The sequence below is a fragment of the Gavia stellata genome, chromosome Z (genome assembly GCF_030936135.1).
Source record: "Gavia stellata isolate bGavSte3 chromosome Z, bGavSte3.hap2, whole genome shotgun sequence".
Classification (NCBI taxonomy): Eukaryota; Metazoa; Chordata; class Aves; order Gaviiformes; family Gaviidae; genus Gavia; species Gavia stellata.
The window spans coordinates 41,372,563-41,388,045 of NC_082637.1; the positions used below are offsets into that span (position 1 = coordinate 41,372,563).

Genomic DNA, 15,483 nt, shown 5'->3' on the forward strand with positions numbered 1-15,483 from the left:
AGGACCATTCCTGGTGCACCTTTACTAGCAACCAAATCCCGCTGTGAGTAAATCAAGAGTTTGCAGGCTCTATATACCTCAGCTAATTAAAAGTGTTGACTAAGTTGCATTGGTGTGAATATAAAAAAAATTGTGTTTGGTATTTTACTTATTAAACTTAAATGCTTTTCACTGCTTCCAGTGTGGAAGGAAGGGTTGTTTTTTTCAGCTTCTTTTCCATTTCAACTTCTTTTCCATAAAGGAAAACAATGAGGAGTTTGTTCAGTTTCTGCATGCAGAAGAAATACATTTAGGCATTCTTTGCATAACTGTGGGGAAGAAGGGGTTGCTAGCTTTCTCATTGTTCAGCTTGTTTCTTAATCGCATAATACAAGTTAACTGTGAAAACACTCTGCAAAAAATACCTGGTGGAACTATGAAGAAATGGTCTGTGCTGTACTGTGTTCCCATACCAGATGCTTTTGAGTTTCATTTTGTGGAAGATATATATACACTATTGTTTCAAGCTGTTATACCATGGCAAATGACTAGTAGCAACTGAGTGACTGGTACTTCATAAATAGCCACAGTTTCAGTGGCTCTTCTTCCTAAGAAGGCATGGGTCTTAAAATTGCTTTTCTTGTTTGTTTCTTTTTTTTTATGTATTGTACACTGTATTCTGAAAGTTTGTCTCTTACTTTTTCCCTCTCTGTGTGTGTGCGTGCGTGTTCCAGTGACTTTATAACATGCAAGACACTGATGCCAGGGGGAGCTCCCCTGCTTTCCTCCGGCCACAGAACGGCAGCAGTCACAGGTCTTCGGGGTACGTCCCAGGGAGAATTGCCCCTCTCCGTCCCCCACCACCTTCGCAGAGCCATGCTGCAGCCGAATTTACCTCTGCACGACAAGAAGCCCGGACAAGACTCCCGTCCTTACCAGTGGATCAGCACGGCCGCCAGGCAGAAGCCAACAGGCATAAAAATACTCTCATTTGCTTTGCCATTTCTAGCCTTTCACTTTTTGTTGCACTGGGGATTTTTTTGGGAATAGCTTCAAAGTATGCTCCAGATGGTAAGTTCTTTTGCAAACAAAATCATCCTAGAAGTTATGGTCCCTGTGAACATAATTCAATAATTCAGCATCAGGATTAGTGTTAAAAGTTAAGTGCAAAAATAGGATGCTTACTGCAATTTTAACGTGGAGGGAAGCAGTGTTTGGGGGCTAAGATCAGCTCCTTCTTCTGTTATCAGTGTCACTTTTACATGCTTTTACTGTGAATGATTTGATTTACTTGCATGAAGCAAAAAGGCATAGAAGTAAATAAAGACTGCTGGTGAGGGGGAAAGAAGCATGAATGTTGTATAAATGTATAAAATTTTTGTCTGTAGGAGAAGCTCTGATATGTTCACAAATTGCACACAAAATGAAATCCTGTCTGTTTAAGCAGTAACTAAGGAAGGTAGTAAAAGAGTGTTCAAGTAAAAACACTTAAAAATATGTGAGAATTTATACCAACAATATGTTTTTGCTTTGTTTTTACACAAATTGGGCAGGGACCTTTTTGATCTATCAGCCCTGATTTTTTTTTTTCAGCTCAACTTAGAAAACTGGGCAACTTTCATGGAATTTGGAAAACCTCCCAAATGTGTCAGGGGTTATAAAGCATGAACAGGTGATGTGATTAACCACTGATCACTAGGTGTACATCCCTCTGGCCAAATACTGCTAGGAGTTGCTATGAGGTGCAGTTGCTAAAGGTTGGTAGTATAGTTTTGAGCATGGGTTGTTTTGTTGGGGATTTTTTTTGTTTTGTTTTTTGTTTTTTTAAGGCAGAAGTCAGGTTTCTAAAAGCTAAACAGGATTTTGAATTGAAACTGTTGGCTATTGTAACACAACAGACTTAAACTCCTCAGTGGCTTTTGGCACAGTAACTCAAAAGATTCAGTTTCCAAAGTCAATGCAACACAGGTTGAACAAATTAGATAATCTGAGGATTTCAGATGACAGTACAAAACGAATGCACACATCTAAGCGGAGTGCTCTGGGTGGCAGCTTGCCGGGATCTCTTCTTGGGTGAAGTTACTGAGTTTTCCTAATAATTATAAAGGAAAACAAAAACAACCTGAGGGAATTGGTTGTTGGAACGTCATTGCTGTGTTGTGATCCAGATCACTGGTAACAGGGGTACATATCTGCAGTAAGTACTTCGGTTACAGCCAAATTCAAGAGAAGGCTGAAGGGTGACTTAGCTAGTTGACTCTGAGAAGTACTTTGGGAGGGAAAAAGCCTTTCTGCTTTGATACCAAGACTTTAACTTTGTAGTTAATTAGAAGTTGTAGATTTTTATGAAGTTTTTAGTAGAAGTGGGGTGTTGGTTTAGTAGAAGTGGGGTGTTACCATGTGGTGTGGGGTACATACACTCACAGTCTCTTTATGCTTTGGAAGCTGATAATGTGAAGGAGATGGCTTGCCTCTTTCAAAAATATAAGTGGTTTTGGAATGGTTTTGCTTCATCCACAGTAGCTCATTCCAGAGGCATTAAGTTGTGCAGATTTTTTTTGCACTGAATGCATGATCAGCACATGGTTGATGGATCACTGGGGATACTGAGGATGTTGCAGGAAGAGTTGCTGTGATTTAGTAGATGGGCTTTTTTTCATCTACAGTAATGACTTACGTAAGGGCTGAGGAGTAACCCAAGGTCATGACTGCTTTCCTTTAATGTCCCACTGCTTCTTGATGGAAGTCCAGGCCAGTTTTCATCATTAATTGTTGTATTGTGTCTTCCTGAAGTTTCCCTGCATTATCCTTTTAAAAAAAAAACAACCAAAACCAAAAACAACGTGCACCCATAGAATCCTTTGGAAACCCTGACACAAGAGAAACTCTTACAGGCATCAAGGAAAGTCTGGCTGAAATTTTAATCTTGCAGTATTGTTGTTGCAGCAACTCCAGAAAAGTTTCCCAATAGGTTGAAATGTTAATATGCTCAGCTCCAGCCTAGTACATGTGGTACTGCAGCCAATGATGCCAGTTCCAGCTAGGTGTGTTCTTCTTAAGGGGTAATTGGAAATCTGTATTGTCAGTACTTTAATGGCTGTTTAAAAGGCAGTGGAGGGAACGTGAGACTTAGTAGTAATTGCGTGTAAATCCTAAACCTCCGGCATACCTACCCCAAAGGGAAAATGATACTTGTCTGCATTTCTGTTCCTGCCTGTCAGCTGGTTTCTTTTTCCTCCTTCCTTTTATCTTCCTGTCATCATCTTTTTTTTCTAAGGAGTCCTGAACACTGGAGATCAGGGAGAGCACTGGAAATGTAATTTCCTTTCCCATTTCCAGGGGCTTGTGCCGCAGGGTCAGGATGACAAGCTGGGGAGGTTTTCAGGGAAAAGTTCTACTTGGCCTTTGCAGCTCTCAGTTGGAGCTTGCCCAGGGTAAACAGGATCCTCAAAAAATCTAGCTGCCAAACCATGATAAACTTCTGCTGAGCATACTATAACACTGATAACTTTTTCCCAGAGGCCTTAAAAACTCCAGACTTGGTGGCTAAGCAGGTAGAAAGCAACTATTTAACTATATCTTGAGAACTGTTTCCTGCCTTTTCTCCTGCCAAATTTCATATCCGTGCTCCGGCACATGGAAGGTTCTAGAATTTTTTTTTTGGCAGGGTGTGTTTTTGTGGTTTCTTTTTTCCCCACCATTTGCAAAAATATCACTTCCTCCCCCCCCAACTCTATTAGAAGCAACTAAACCTTAAGGAGAGCTGACCCATTTTTACAAAAATGCTCTGAAGCAGAGGGTTGACTTGAAAAATTTTCAACATGAGTGATAAAATTTGGCAAGGCCATGACTACCAAATGTTTTCTGGTCTATGCTTTTGTTTTCATTTAACCTTAACTGTAGAGGCAATGACTGTGGTCTGTAAAATCTAATCAGTAATTTTGGAGGTAACATATGGTGAAGTACTAAATATTTGCTCTTTCTCTTCACCCCACTGCAATTGCTAAGGGAGAATTTCAAAATACTTTTGCTGAGCACATCTGATCTGCTTGCCAAAGAGTTGATCCACTGTGCTTCAGAAGCATGCTTGCATTACAGGAGTGCCTGTTTCTGATGCTGATGGCGTCCTTGCTGGATTGTAATGTACAACAGATTTTTTTTTTTTTTGAGTTACTGTGCTATACCTTTTCTTTCTGATTCAACAGAAAAAATTACTGTTACTAGATCTTTTCTTCTGTGAATCACACTAAGCAGGAATCATTAGGTTGCTGACTCATGGTTTCCTCACATTGCCCTTTGCTACCAGCCAGGAAATACGTTTCTTCACAGTGCTTGTGTGTGTGGTGTCTGGGGGAAGGGGTTTAGTGACTCTGCATGAGTCAGGCAATAGACTTTTATTTATCCAGTGAGTGCTCAGCAGTCTTCCTGATCACAGTGCTTCTTGCTTTTTGGCTTTCCCTCATGTGTTGAGTTTTGTTTTCTAAATGCTGTCTTCTTAGGATCCCCCCCAAAAGATTATCTTTTGGTTTTATTTTTATATTATTACTTGGATACCTTTTGCCCTTATGCAGTTCTAATTTTTTTCCCCACTGGTAGTCAAATCTTGGGTTATGTGGGTTTCCTGAGTTGGAAAGGATATGAAACATGGAGAGTAACACCAAAGGAAAAACATTTCTGTCAGCAAAACTAAGGGTGGCTTGTGTTAAACTTGTGGATAGGTTTTGCTTTTCTTTAGATTTTGCAAGAATGTACTGTTGCTAATAGCTTTTTGCCTCCAAAGTTGCATTGCAGATGTGTGGGTGTTTTTCTCCAGAAGATACGATGCGAAAAGGCTATTTTGACTGTTACTGTCAGTTGGGCTGCTAACTTGTTTATTTTGGCATCTTTTTGGTTGCCTTTTGCTTAAGAAAAATGTTTTCAGTCTGACTTTTCTTTTGGTAAGAAAATCCAAGGAATATACTTCCCATTTCTGTTTTTGTAGTATGTTTGTGCTGCTGCATTACTCTGCTGCTTAATACGCTAAAGATGTGCATGTTGTAAATACTACATTGTTGTAACTTCATCTGAAATCACACAACCCTGTCACTTCTTGCTACTGCTTCTCCTTTTCTGTCCTCTTAGTATGGTGTTACTGCGTGTGTAGTGCCAGACATTGAGCACGTTTTCAGCAAGATTGCATGTGTCTCTGCTTTTGCGTGGTTTGTAGCCTGATGCTTAAGCTGGCTTCCTAAGGAGTACAAACCATGAGTTTAGACCCAAATGTCTTGTCTCCCAGGAAACTGCTCTAACCAGTGAAGTGTTATACTAAATATACTAAGAATGTCTTGTTGCTCTTTATCCCTTACCTTTAAACCTACACTGAAAGAAGTGATTTGGATGCTTAAAAGCAAGAAGGGATCAGCCTTTCTCATGTGCGGGGGGGGGGGGGACGATGACACCAAAACATCCTTGAGGGAGGTGAGATATTTAGATGCTTTACAACTATGTTAGTTGGCCTAGGACATCCAGCACTCAGTGTGACTGCTACGGATCTGAGTGCTTCCCAGTTACCTCTCCTCATCTACTGCAGGTGATGTAGAAAATCTCAAAAAAATCAGATGGGGTTCGAAAGTATCTATTGTCAACAATATATGTGGACAGTCTGTGGTCATCAGTAGTTTAATTCAGTATAAGAATGCCTTCTCACCCTTGAGAGTTTAGCGACCTTTCAGGTATCTCTTTGGCTGCTCGAATACAAAAAGTAGCATCAGTGACTGCAGTATTGTAACCACAGAAGAAGGAGGTGGGAATTCTTTGTGGGTGACTGACTCTGCCTTGCTCGTGTTCATCTTGATGCTGCCTTGATTGATGTGATGACGCTTGTGTTTTAAATCGAATTTCACACTGTATTGCAGAGAATTGTCCTGATCAGAATCCTCGTCTCAAAAACTGGAGCCCTGGAAAAGATCCTGAAAAGAGAGTTTTTATCAAAAAAGGGGATTTGTTTCGTCTGAACTCAGATGCTACAGTACACTCTATAGTTATACAGGATGGAGGTATGAAATGGCAAGATGAACATCATGCTTCAGTTTACTGAATAGTTTTTACTTCTGTGATTACATGAAAAATGTGTTGGAATTTCGTGTTGCACCTTATTGACCAGTTCCCCTGCTTTTGCTTTTCAGCCTGCTACCAGGTCAGAAATATCATTAAAAAGATGAATGAACACTGTAGAGTCTTTTCAGTGGACCATTGATGTTGTTTTCTGTAGGATATAGTAAAACAAGACTTGTGTAGTAGCCTTCCTTGTACATGATCTGATTGTCTTCTGTTGGTGACTGTGGTATGTTAGTAATTCTACCAAAATGGCAGAAAAAATTAGGAATAAACTGACCAAATTATTAGAAAGATAAATCACAATTGGTAGGAGTTACTTTCCCGAATGTTCTTAATGTTATATAAGAGTGTAACAGCTTAGTTCATGGGCGTGGAAAATAAATCTGTAATTTTTGTGTTGTTCTTATTACAGAACATGGTTCTTTGAGTCTGTCTGAATTTTGCTTTGACTTACAGAAATATTTTTTTTTTCCTTTTAGGGTTGCTTGTTTTTGGTGATGATAAAGAAGGTTCTAAAAATATTACCTTGAGAACTCGATTTATCCTGATAAAGGATGGTGGAATGCTTCATGTTGGAGCAGAAAAATGCCGATATAAATCCAAAGCAACTATTATTTTGTATGGGAAGTCAAACGAAGGTGCTGATGTGCCAGAATTTGGCAAAAAATTTATTGGCGTGGGCCCTGAAGGAACGCTGGAGTTGCATGGGCACCAGAAGTTATCATGGACTCTTCTGTCAAAGACTATGTATTTCTCAGGGCTGGCCTATGGTAATTATACATTTAAAAAGAATTTTTCCCGAGGACTAAATGTGAGAGTGATCAATCAGGACACAGCAGAGATCTTGGAAGTGCTGAAGTTTGATACTCATGAATTTTCAGAAGAAAGCTTGAAGCTCCAGAACTTCCTGAAAAATGGAAGTCCTGGTCGCATTGTTGCTATTGCTGTAGGAGATTCAGCTGCTAAAAATCTACTAGAGGAAACCAGAGTGACTATTCAAAATCTTCTGGGAAGTAAGTTTGTCAGAGGATTGAGTTACAGGTAAATAATTTATTTTTCCTTTTGTGCTGAGTAAAGATTACATAGAGTTTCTGCTGCCTTTGGGGGATTTGTTAAACTTTGACGGTGTATGTTCTTAAAGTCTTCAGAGGATTCTCGGTGTTGTATGCAGTACTGCAGTTGTACAGTATTTTGACAGTGCAGAGACTGATAGTTACAGGTATTTGTGTGATAGACTTTATAACTTACTCATAATTGCTCTCTTTCACTGGTCTTTACAGAAATTAAAACTGGCCGTAGCAAGGAATTTTTTTTCTCATAAAAACCACACAGATAGAAAACAGTTGCTAGGTGAAGCATATAATGCATATGACTTTATGTTTGGAGGAGCAAGGAATGCCAAGCTGGAAACTGAATACAGGGAAGGGATGCTAATCCTATATATCAAACAGCGTTTTATTCATACCTGTGTGCTGTTGAAATGAAAGTATGTTACCCCTCCACAGATTCTGCAAGGGAACTGATCTGTAAAAAATATCTGGTATCAAACTACACTTGTAAGGTGTTTCTGTATCTTTTGACCATTCTTTTCAGTTGGTCAGGGTTTGTATGGTGGGACAGTAGAAGAGGTATAATAGGAATTATTAAAGCAGGAAACTTAAACTGCTGTGCCGTTCGTTTAGTTGTTGCAAATGACTTTTTGCAGTGCATGTTCTGAACTTTGTGGTGCACAGGGTTAGCAATACAAGTGAAAGGGACACCAAGTCTCCTAACTAACTGTCAGTCTGTTCTTCAGCTTCTATTAAGATGGTGTTGTATAAACTGTTTCTATTTTCCAGGAAATTGGTCATTTAGTTTTTCTGTTCTATTCTTACCCCCCACTGTCCCTGAACATCTGGATTCCAGTTAGTTTCCTCCCTCTGCTTTGGCAGAGGCGGGCTGGGGCGTCAGTCAGGATGGCATGTTCTGACCTTGGTTCCCGTCAGGAGCACGTTTGTGTCAGTGGCTGTGTAAGCATGTGGTCATGGGATGGAAAGTGCTTGCAGCGCTGCCTCTGAAGCAGTTTGGTCAGACGTGCTGCGACCTGGATGTCCTGTAATAAGTACCACCTCCTGAAAGCAGCGAAGCCCGTGCGGCGGTTGTTCAGGTCGCTGCACAGCAGCCCCGACCCAGCCTGGAGGTGTGGGCTTCTGGTGCTCGTCTCTGCCCGTGACCTCCACGGCCGTTTGTCTGAAATGAGGAACAACTTCAGCCTGCAGCTGGGAAGAAGGAGCCTTTCTTCCTTCTCTGCTGAACTGATTCTTGTCGGTTTTTATTAGTCGGTAGAGGCTCTGTCAGCACATAAAATTGTCTTGTTCTGCTGCGGAAGACGGGCGAGAAGCTCTCCCCGAGTGCTCGCTGAGGAAAAGCAGGGTCGTTTTGTTAAACTTGTAAAGCTAGTGAAGGAGGTTTCGGCATGAAGGTGAATATTCCGTTACATCCTTCTCCCCTTCTGCCTCTTCCTGCAAAATAACATGCATCAAAATATCTTGATACTTATTTTAAATGTTGGTATGTGAAACATTCAGCTTGTTTGCTGCTGCTACTGAAGAGGTGGCCCAGTATGTACTATTCCTATGAACAGGTTAACACTAAACACTTGCATTTGGCCTTTTAATCCCAGTCAATAAGAACATCATGAGGAGACTGAAATAAAGGCAACTGGTTTGAAGGTGGTTTTAATATCTGCCTTTTGAATCAATCATTAGCAACAGACTACAGTCCAGCTGGCCGACACTGTTTTCATTTGGGGTGAATGATTCAACTTTAATGATGCAAAATTGTTCAGCTTTTTAATAGATGATCTCGACTGCTTCCTCTGCACACATAATTATGGCATTACAAAGCAGTAAAGAACAGCAAAATAGTCTTGTTTTTTGAACTTGGTGGCAGCTTTTTGTGGCATGCAGTTTGTATTTCATTTCCAAAACCATTGAGCAGAGCTGTAGGAAGGGGCAGTACATCCAGGACAGTTCCCTGTGCCACGCCGGTGCTCAGCCAAGTAGGTGTCCAGCTGGGAGAAGGGCCAGCGAGAGGGGGGAAAAGCAAAAATCCTTGGTCTCAGCCTTCATCGGTGATCCCTTGTGCAAAGGCTGTGCAATGGTATGCGGCTCCTTTTCTGGGTTTGAGCATCTTGAAAGATTCAAAAGGTATTGCCTTTCGACTATAGCAGTCGCCAGCAGCTGCTGCTGGCTGTCTCCATCCCTCCCGGCCTGATGCATGTGTGGTCCCCCGGGACTCCTGGCCGCCGCTGTGGCATGCTGCTTGCTGCGGCGCCGTGACGGCAGCGGGCTGCAGCAGGAACGTCAGCACTGGCTGCTAGTCTTCCTGTGCCCCGGTAAAGCTGTTTAGGGGTAGGATCCTGTATCGCTTCTGTCACTCACCTCTTGCAATTTCCTTTTGGAAGAAGTGTATCTGGTTGGATGTTGTACTAAAAAATGTATCTGAAAGTCCTGCTCCATTAAAAGCTTTTTGTATTTGCCAATTTGTATGTAGGACATCCAATTATTTTAAACTATGTTTCTTTTCAATGAGGTCTGCCCGTTTTTCTTCTGCATTTTGAAGCTGCATTTTAAAATTAATATGGAAGAGCAGGAAAAAGGATTATTTGTTACCTCTGTTCGCCTTGTCTTGTCCTTTACCTGTTTGTGAAGAATTTGTTAAGAACCGTTATATTTAAACATTTACTTTTGCTTTTCACAGGCAAGCCTGGGCTTTCGTTGGTGTCATAGGTGGTGGAAATTCTTCCTGTAATGAATCAGTGAGAAACTATGAAAATCACAGCACTGGTGGGAAAGCTCTTGCTCAGAAAGAGTTTTTCACAGTCGATGGTCAGAAGTTTGTTGTGAGAGCTTACAGCGAATGGAATGATGGTAGGAAAGCATTTTGTGAAATCCTGCAGCTGGGGAAGAAGTAAAAAATATTGTGTATGTGTTTTTCACTAGAACTGTTGGTTGCAATTTAAATTTCTGAGTGCTGCTGCAAGTTTGTTTTCTTTTTTTTCTTCTCACTATAGATGACGTATGAGGACACAGTTCTTCAGTACAACCTATTTTCTCAATTTATTTGTGTACAGTATGTGAACAGCATAACATTAAGAGTCTTCATTTTTAATAAATATAAGGGGTCTTATAAAAGGCTGAAACAGCCTTTTTCTTTTCTTTTAGTAATTTGTCAGTCATTTATATTTTAAACCTAAGCTTCTGAGTTGGTGATTATGATCCTAAAAACAAAACTTGGTAGAAGCCAAGAGAAAGCTTTTATTCTTGTTACAATTTTCTGTTGGTGTTTGATGCTGAACTTCAGGCAGCCTTTCTCATACCAAGTTGAATCTGTGGTATAAAGAGCCTGGAAGGCCTACTACTCATTTGCTTTTATCCTTTATTCATTTTTGTATTTAAGATATCTTTTGATCTGAGTTTTGCTTTTTATGGGCAGTCACCTTTTTCTGTTTATAGAATTACTAAGCAATATTGTATTTGCCTCAGAAGAATTTTTTTAAGGTAGTCGGATATTTATTTGTTAAGTAATTGAGCTAGTTGGTACTACTCCTTTACTGTTCATTACAGCCCTATGCAAATGTATACACATATATTTTTTAAAAATAGATATTTTACTTGTTGATACTGTAGAGTTAGAGTCAAGAGTAAGCAAGAGTTGCTGAACTTATGCACATACATCACAAGGCAGCGATACACCATGTGTGTGTATTTTAGCCTGCCAAACTGTTTTATTAGTTTTGAATAAAAAGGAAAGTCCCCTTACTTTGTTTTGCCATGTCCTTGATTACATCTGAGTTTTAAATGGCAGAAAAATGTCATTTGAAATGAGTAGAGGTAGCTGGACCTACAAATTGTTGCCTTATGATATTAGGGTTGTTTTAAAAAAAAAAATGCATAGAGTTTTTTCCTATCACTGTTAGTTCCATCTTTTCCATTCGTTTTATCTGAGATCCACCAAATAAGCATGCTGTAATGGTATCTCACACTGGCGTGTTTCAGAGCAGAATTGTACTTCAGAGGGCCTAGGAGCTTGTGAAGTCTCATATGTTTCTTATTAGTATCTTCTTGGAGATGGTTTCATATAAAGGTGAATATAATCTTACATTGTGTTTACTTTTTTTAATTAGGTGTCCCAATTTCAGGCTTCCAGGTAGAAGCTGTAGGTGGAGTGATACTGAATCTTCTGGATGATGTTAGTAGTTGGGAGCCTGGAGACCGTATTGTGGTTGCAAGTACAGACTATTCAATGTATCAGACAGAGGAATTCACCCTCCTTCCCTGCCCAGAGTGTACCAAGCATCAGGTCAAAGTCAAAGGTATGAGAGAATTCACCACTTGAAGATTCGTGTGAAATACGTATTCACAGTGGTACACCCCAGACGGGTTCCTTTCAGCGGGAGCAGTAAAGAACAGCCTGTTCACCTATCTCTGTATTGTTTTGTTGCCATATACAGGAACGTGTACTTCTCCTTGCTATAAAATTGCTCTGTATAATGTCAGGTCTGCCTCGCAGCTGACCGTACTAACTTTTCTTTCTCCTTTCTTCCTAGGCTCATTGAATGCTTTAGTTTTCTTCCAAGAGGATTATACTTGTTTTCCTTTCTTGGCTCCTTTCTGTCTCTTCACTAGTTCTCTTTATACGTGCTTGAATGGCTGTTGTGTTCATTACCATTTCCTTTGCCTTTAGTGCCCTTCCCATCTTTTGAAGTGTTATCGTTATAATTTTTTCTGTTGTTATTAAAAAAGGAGAAAGGAAAAAAAAAAAGAAGAAAAAAGAAATGGCAATCTTTGAACCTGTCTCTCCCCCTGCCCAGATCCCCCGCCACCAGCAAAATGGTTACGAAATAAATGGCACTTCCAGGCCTCTGCTCACACAGGATATCCCTGAGTAGTTGCAAGCTGTTTTTCCTTTGGGCACAATGTGTGCAAAATGGTCACGCGTGTTGTTGACTGTTTCCTTTTTTATCTGAGTCATTCTGCTTGACTTCAGAAGAGCCTCCCATGGGACTGGCTCCCCGGCTCTGCTGGCGTCTCTGTTTTCCTTTTGCCACCCTGTGCCTGCTCTGTGCCAGTGCCCTCCTCCTTGGTGATCCACCAGCCTCAGGTCTTGAGCTTCCCCTCTCACTCCCTTCTGGTAGGCTGCAGCGTCAGTCTGTAGCACCAACTAACTAGTGTTATTCTGCAGTATTAGTTTGCAGCAGCTGATTAGTGCCCTTCGGGCTGGTTTTGTCCCATTCACCTCTGTACGGTGCGACTTCCTCTTCTTCAAACCGCTCTTCTCCTCTCTTTCTCCATTCTCGGAAGTTTTCTGTGAACACCCTCAAACTTTCCTGTACCTCTGTGTCTTAAGGGACTGCCAGTTTGTATCTCCACTTCACAGTGCAGTTTGCATCCCACAGCGTTCGTTAGCGTGGGTCAGATATGTTTTACTGCGTTGTGAAGTCCCAGATATGGAAAAAGTATATCTAAATTCACCTTATTTATACATCGGAGAATACCAGGGTGTGTGAAGCCGCAGAGCTGACTTAGTGCCATTGAGTGTGACACTTCCTGGGCTTTGTTCTGAAGTGTCTCAGGTTGTATGTGTTGTTGAGCACAGTATTTTAAAGAGGAAACTTAACTTGAAGGTTGCAGTACAAACTTTAAGAAGGTTTTTGTCACCACTGAATAGTATATGTGCAAACTCTGTTTCATCTCAGAAATCATGTGGTGTGAAAAAGCAGCTGCTTTTACAGGATTTAAAAAAAAGAACTAAAAAAAAAATTTTTTTTACAAGATCTACAATATGGCATATAATATATTGGTTATTTTTTTGAGAAGAAATGCTGTCCAAACTATATCTAGATCTTTAAGATGTTAAAGGAGATGAACTGTCCCATCTTGTTTATTTTTTTTCACCCCCAATATCGAGTTTCCTTTATTATAGTAACGGATACTGTTTAACAAATCCCCAAACCACTGTATATATTCGTTCCACAAGAAATGAATTTTCTGTGGAATGGCAAACTTGACATGCTGAAGAACTTGCCATCTTTTGAAATTACTTACATTTTTTGCTAAGTTTTCAGCTATTTTGGCCCCCTTGTAGTAGGAAAACTAAAACCTATTGTTTTCTAGGAGGCCTAGTTGTTCTTTCTTCTCTTCGTTTATGTATGCTAGTCAAATATAGGGAAAAACAATAGTTAATCCTTCAAGGAGAGGGGTGCAGTCCCATTTACAGACATCTATTGTCTTTTTAAATCCTCAACAGCAGGTACAGTATTAATACCACTCTTGGTTCTGTTTCATATTGTGGTAATGACCAGTTTAGGCTTGTATCCTTTTGTAAGCTTTGAAGGGATAGCGACAGTCTGTATTCAGGGAATCAATAAATGGGGGGAGAAAAACCCCAAGGGGAAAAATTCTTTTTAAAAAATAAACACATAAATCCATTTTTTTAAGGTTTACAGGACCAGGTACTTTTCTTGGTTTGTATAAACAAAGAATTGATTGTTTCTTTGGAAGAACAGCGTAAAACCAGAGTATCTTGATTTTCCTAATTTTAATTTATGCGTCCTCAGAATAGCTGTGTAGGAAAGAGCAAGTTTAGTTAGGAAAGCAAATCCTTTTTTCTTTCAGAGGATGAATACAGTATTTTCTAAAGGTGTTTTGGCCTTATTTTCGGTTCTTAATTTTTCTTCAGAACAGATTAAACAGTCGGCATCTTTTTTTCTTTTAAAGCAAGGCTGCATCTATGTTTCATTAAAAACTGTCTAGATACATTGGATTAATTGAAACTTTTTTGGTTTTTATCCATTGTGTTCACAAACTATTGGATTGAAATTAAGATGCACTTGCAAATAAAATGTTGGGATTTGCTTAGTATTACTTGTCTACTAAAATGAAAAATACATAGACAGCACTTTGTGTTGGAAGGAAACATGGAGTAGCATGCTTGATTCATCATCCTGCAAGATGCTTGACTATTACTGAGTCAACCGCAGTCTGGAAGAGGGGGAATTTGTTTGGTGTTAGCTGGGTTAATGTTTATCATCTAACAATTATGTGCTTTTTGTCTGCCTTAGCATAGCACGTTAAGGCATCAGAATGCATGGGGTTTGTTGCTACAATTAGCTTGCTTATTAAAAACTAAACCAACTTATTTTATATCAATGACAAATCTTTCTCCTCCCCCCCCTTCAAAACTGTTTTTGGACAGAAAATCCTCAGTTTCCTCATGTAGGAGAAGTTATTGATGGAGTGGACATGAGGGCAGAAGTCGGAGTTCTTACGAGGAACATCTTAATCAAGGGGGAAACAGAAAATACCTGCTATCGTGAAAAGGAGTGTCAGTTCTTCAATTATGATACATTTGGTGGACATATCAAGGTCTGAAAAACATTTTAAAATAGTTTTCTGTCCTGTAAAGGCATACTGAGGACAAAGATTAATGCTAAACTTGGAAGGATTTGAAAACTTCAAGAACATCAATTCATACAGTTGCTTTGTGTAGAAATGACTTTGTTCTCAGCTTTCCCAAAATTAGAAAAACTTAGTCTGCAAAATTGGAGGAAGGAATATCAATGAATGCAATGTTGTGGAAGTATCCACCATATATTCCAACGTTGAGAGGCAGGGATTAAACCTTACAAGTGACGTCCGCACATGTGCATCCTGTAATATTACAGAATAAAGTTTGATCTCCCTTTTCTGTCTTCCCTCCTTCTTCACTGCATTTCTCCCTCCCCAAATGATAAGCATTGAATCCTAGAGATTTGCCTCATGTGAAATTGGCCACTAGAGACAGACGTGGGGAGGAAAGAGACTGAGTTGGGCCATGGTGTTTTTCAATTTCTTTAAAAATTGAAAATACTAAGGTTATGTAAAGGAAACAGCTTCTAATTTTTTGTATTACCATAAATATAAAGAAAGCTGAGGGAAAGCGGTATTATAGAAACTAATATTAAAACTCATATTCAGTCATGTTTTTAAATGAAAGGATTGAGCAGCAGGGTATCAGCTCTTCACTGATGCTGGACAAGTTTGAGGCCTTTTATTTTAAATGCAAATGTATTTGTGCTCATTATGTGCCGGTCACAGTTTAAATCTCTTTCTAATGTATTTGGATGCAGATTTTAATTTTATAGTTGTGGACATAATGGTGGGAAAGAAAATATGCCCATTCCCTACTGTGTGGCAGCTTTTGTTTTGTGGAAGAGAAGTAGGTGGGCTCAAAGCAGTCTTTTGTACCTAAGATAATGTAATGAAAGAAGATAATGACAAGCTGTGAATCTTGCAAAGCATGACCTTGATTGCCACAATAGCGCAAATACAGCAGACCCCTCAGATGTCTGAAAGATAGAACAGAAAACAAACATTTTGAGTCATC

The 15,483-nt window shown here is 39.8% G+C and overlaps 1 protein-coding gene across 2 annotated transcripts in view; it reads left to right on the forward strand.

Annotated features, from left to right (window-relative positions):
• Window positions 1-725: 725 nt before the first annotated feature.
• Window positions 726-15,483, forward strand: part of CEMIP2 (cell migration inducing hyaluronidase 2) — a 35,828-nt gene continuing 21,070 nt past the window's right edge. Inside the window, exons 1-6 of one of the 2 annotated variants that reach the window (XM_009819017.2) lie at window positions 726-1,050; window positions 5,874-6,014; window positions 6,555-7,116; window positions 9,817-9,986; window positions 11,243-11,431; window positions 14,314-14,483. In XM_009819017.2, coding sequence (XP_009817319.2) covers window positions 726-1,050; window positions 5,874-6,014; window positions 6,555-7,116; window positions 9,817-9,986; window positions 11,243-11,431; window positions 14,314-14,483 — 1,557 coding nt within the window. The remainder of the gene's footprint in view (window positions 1,051-5,873; window positions 6,015-6,554; window positions 7,117-9,816; window positions 9,987-11,242; window positions 11,432-14,313; window positions 14,484-15,483) is intronic. The other variant, XM_009819018.2, reaches the window with a different exon arrangement.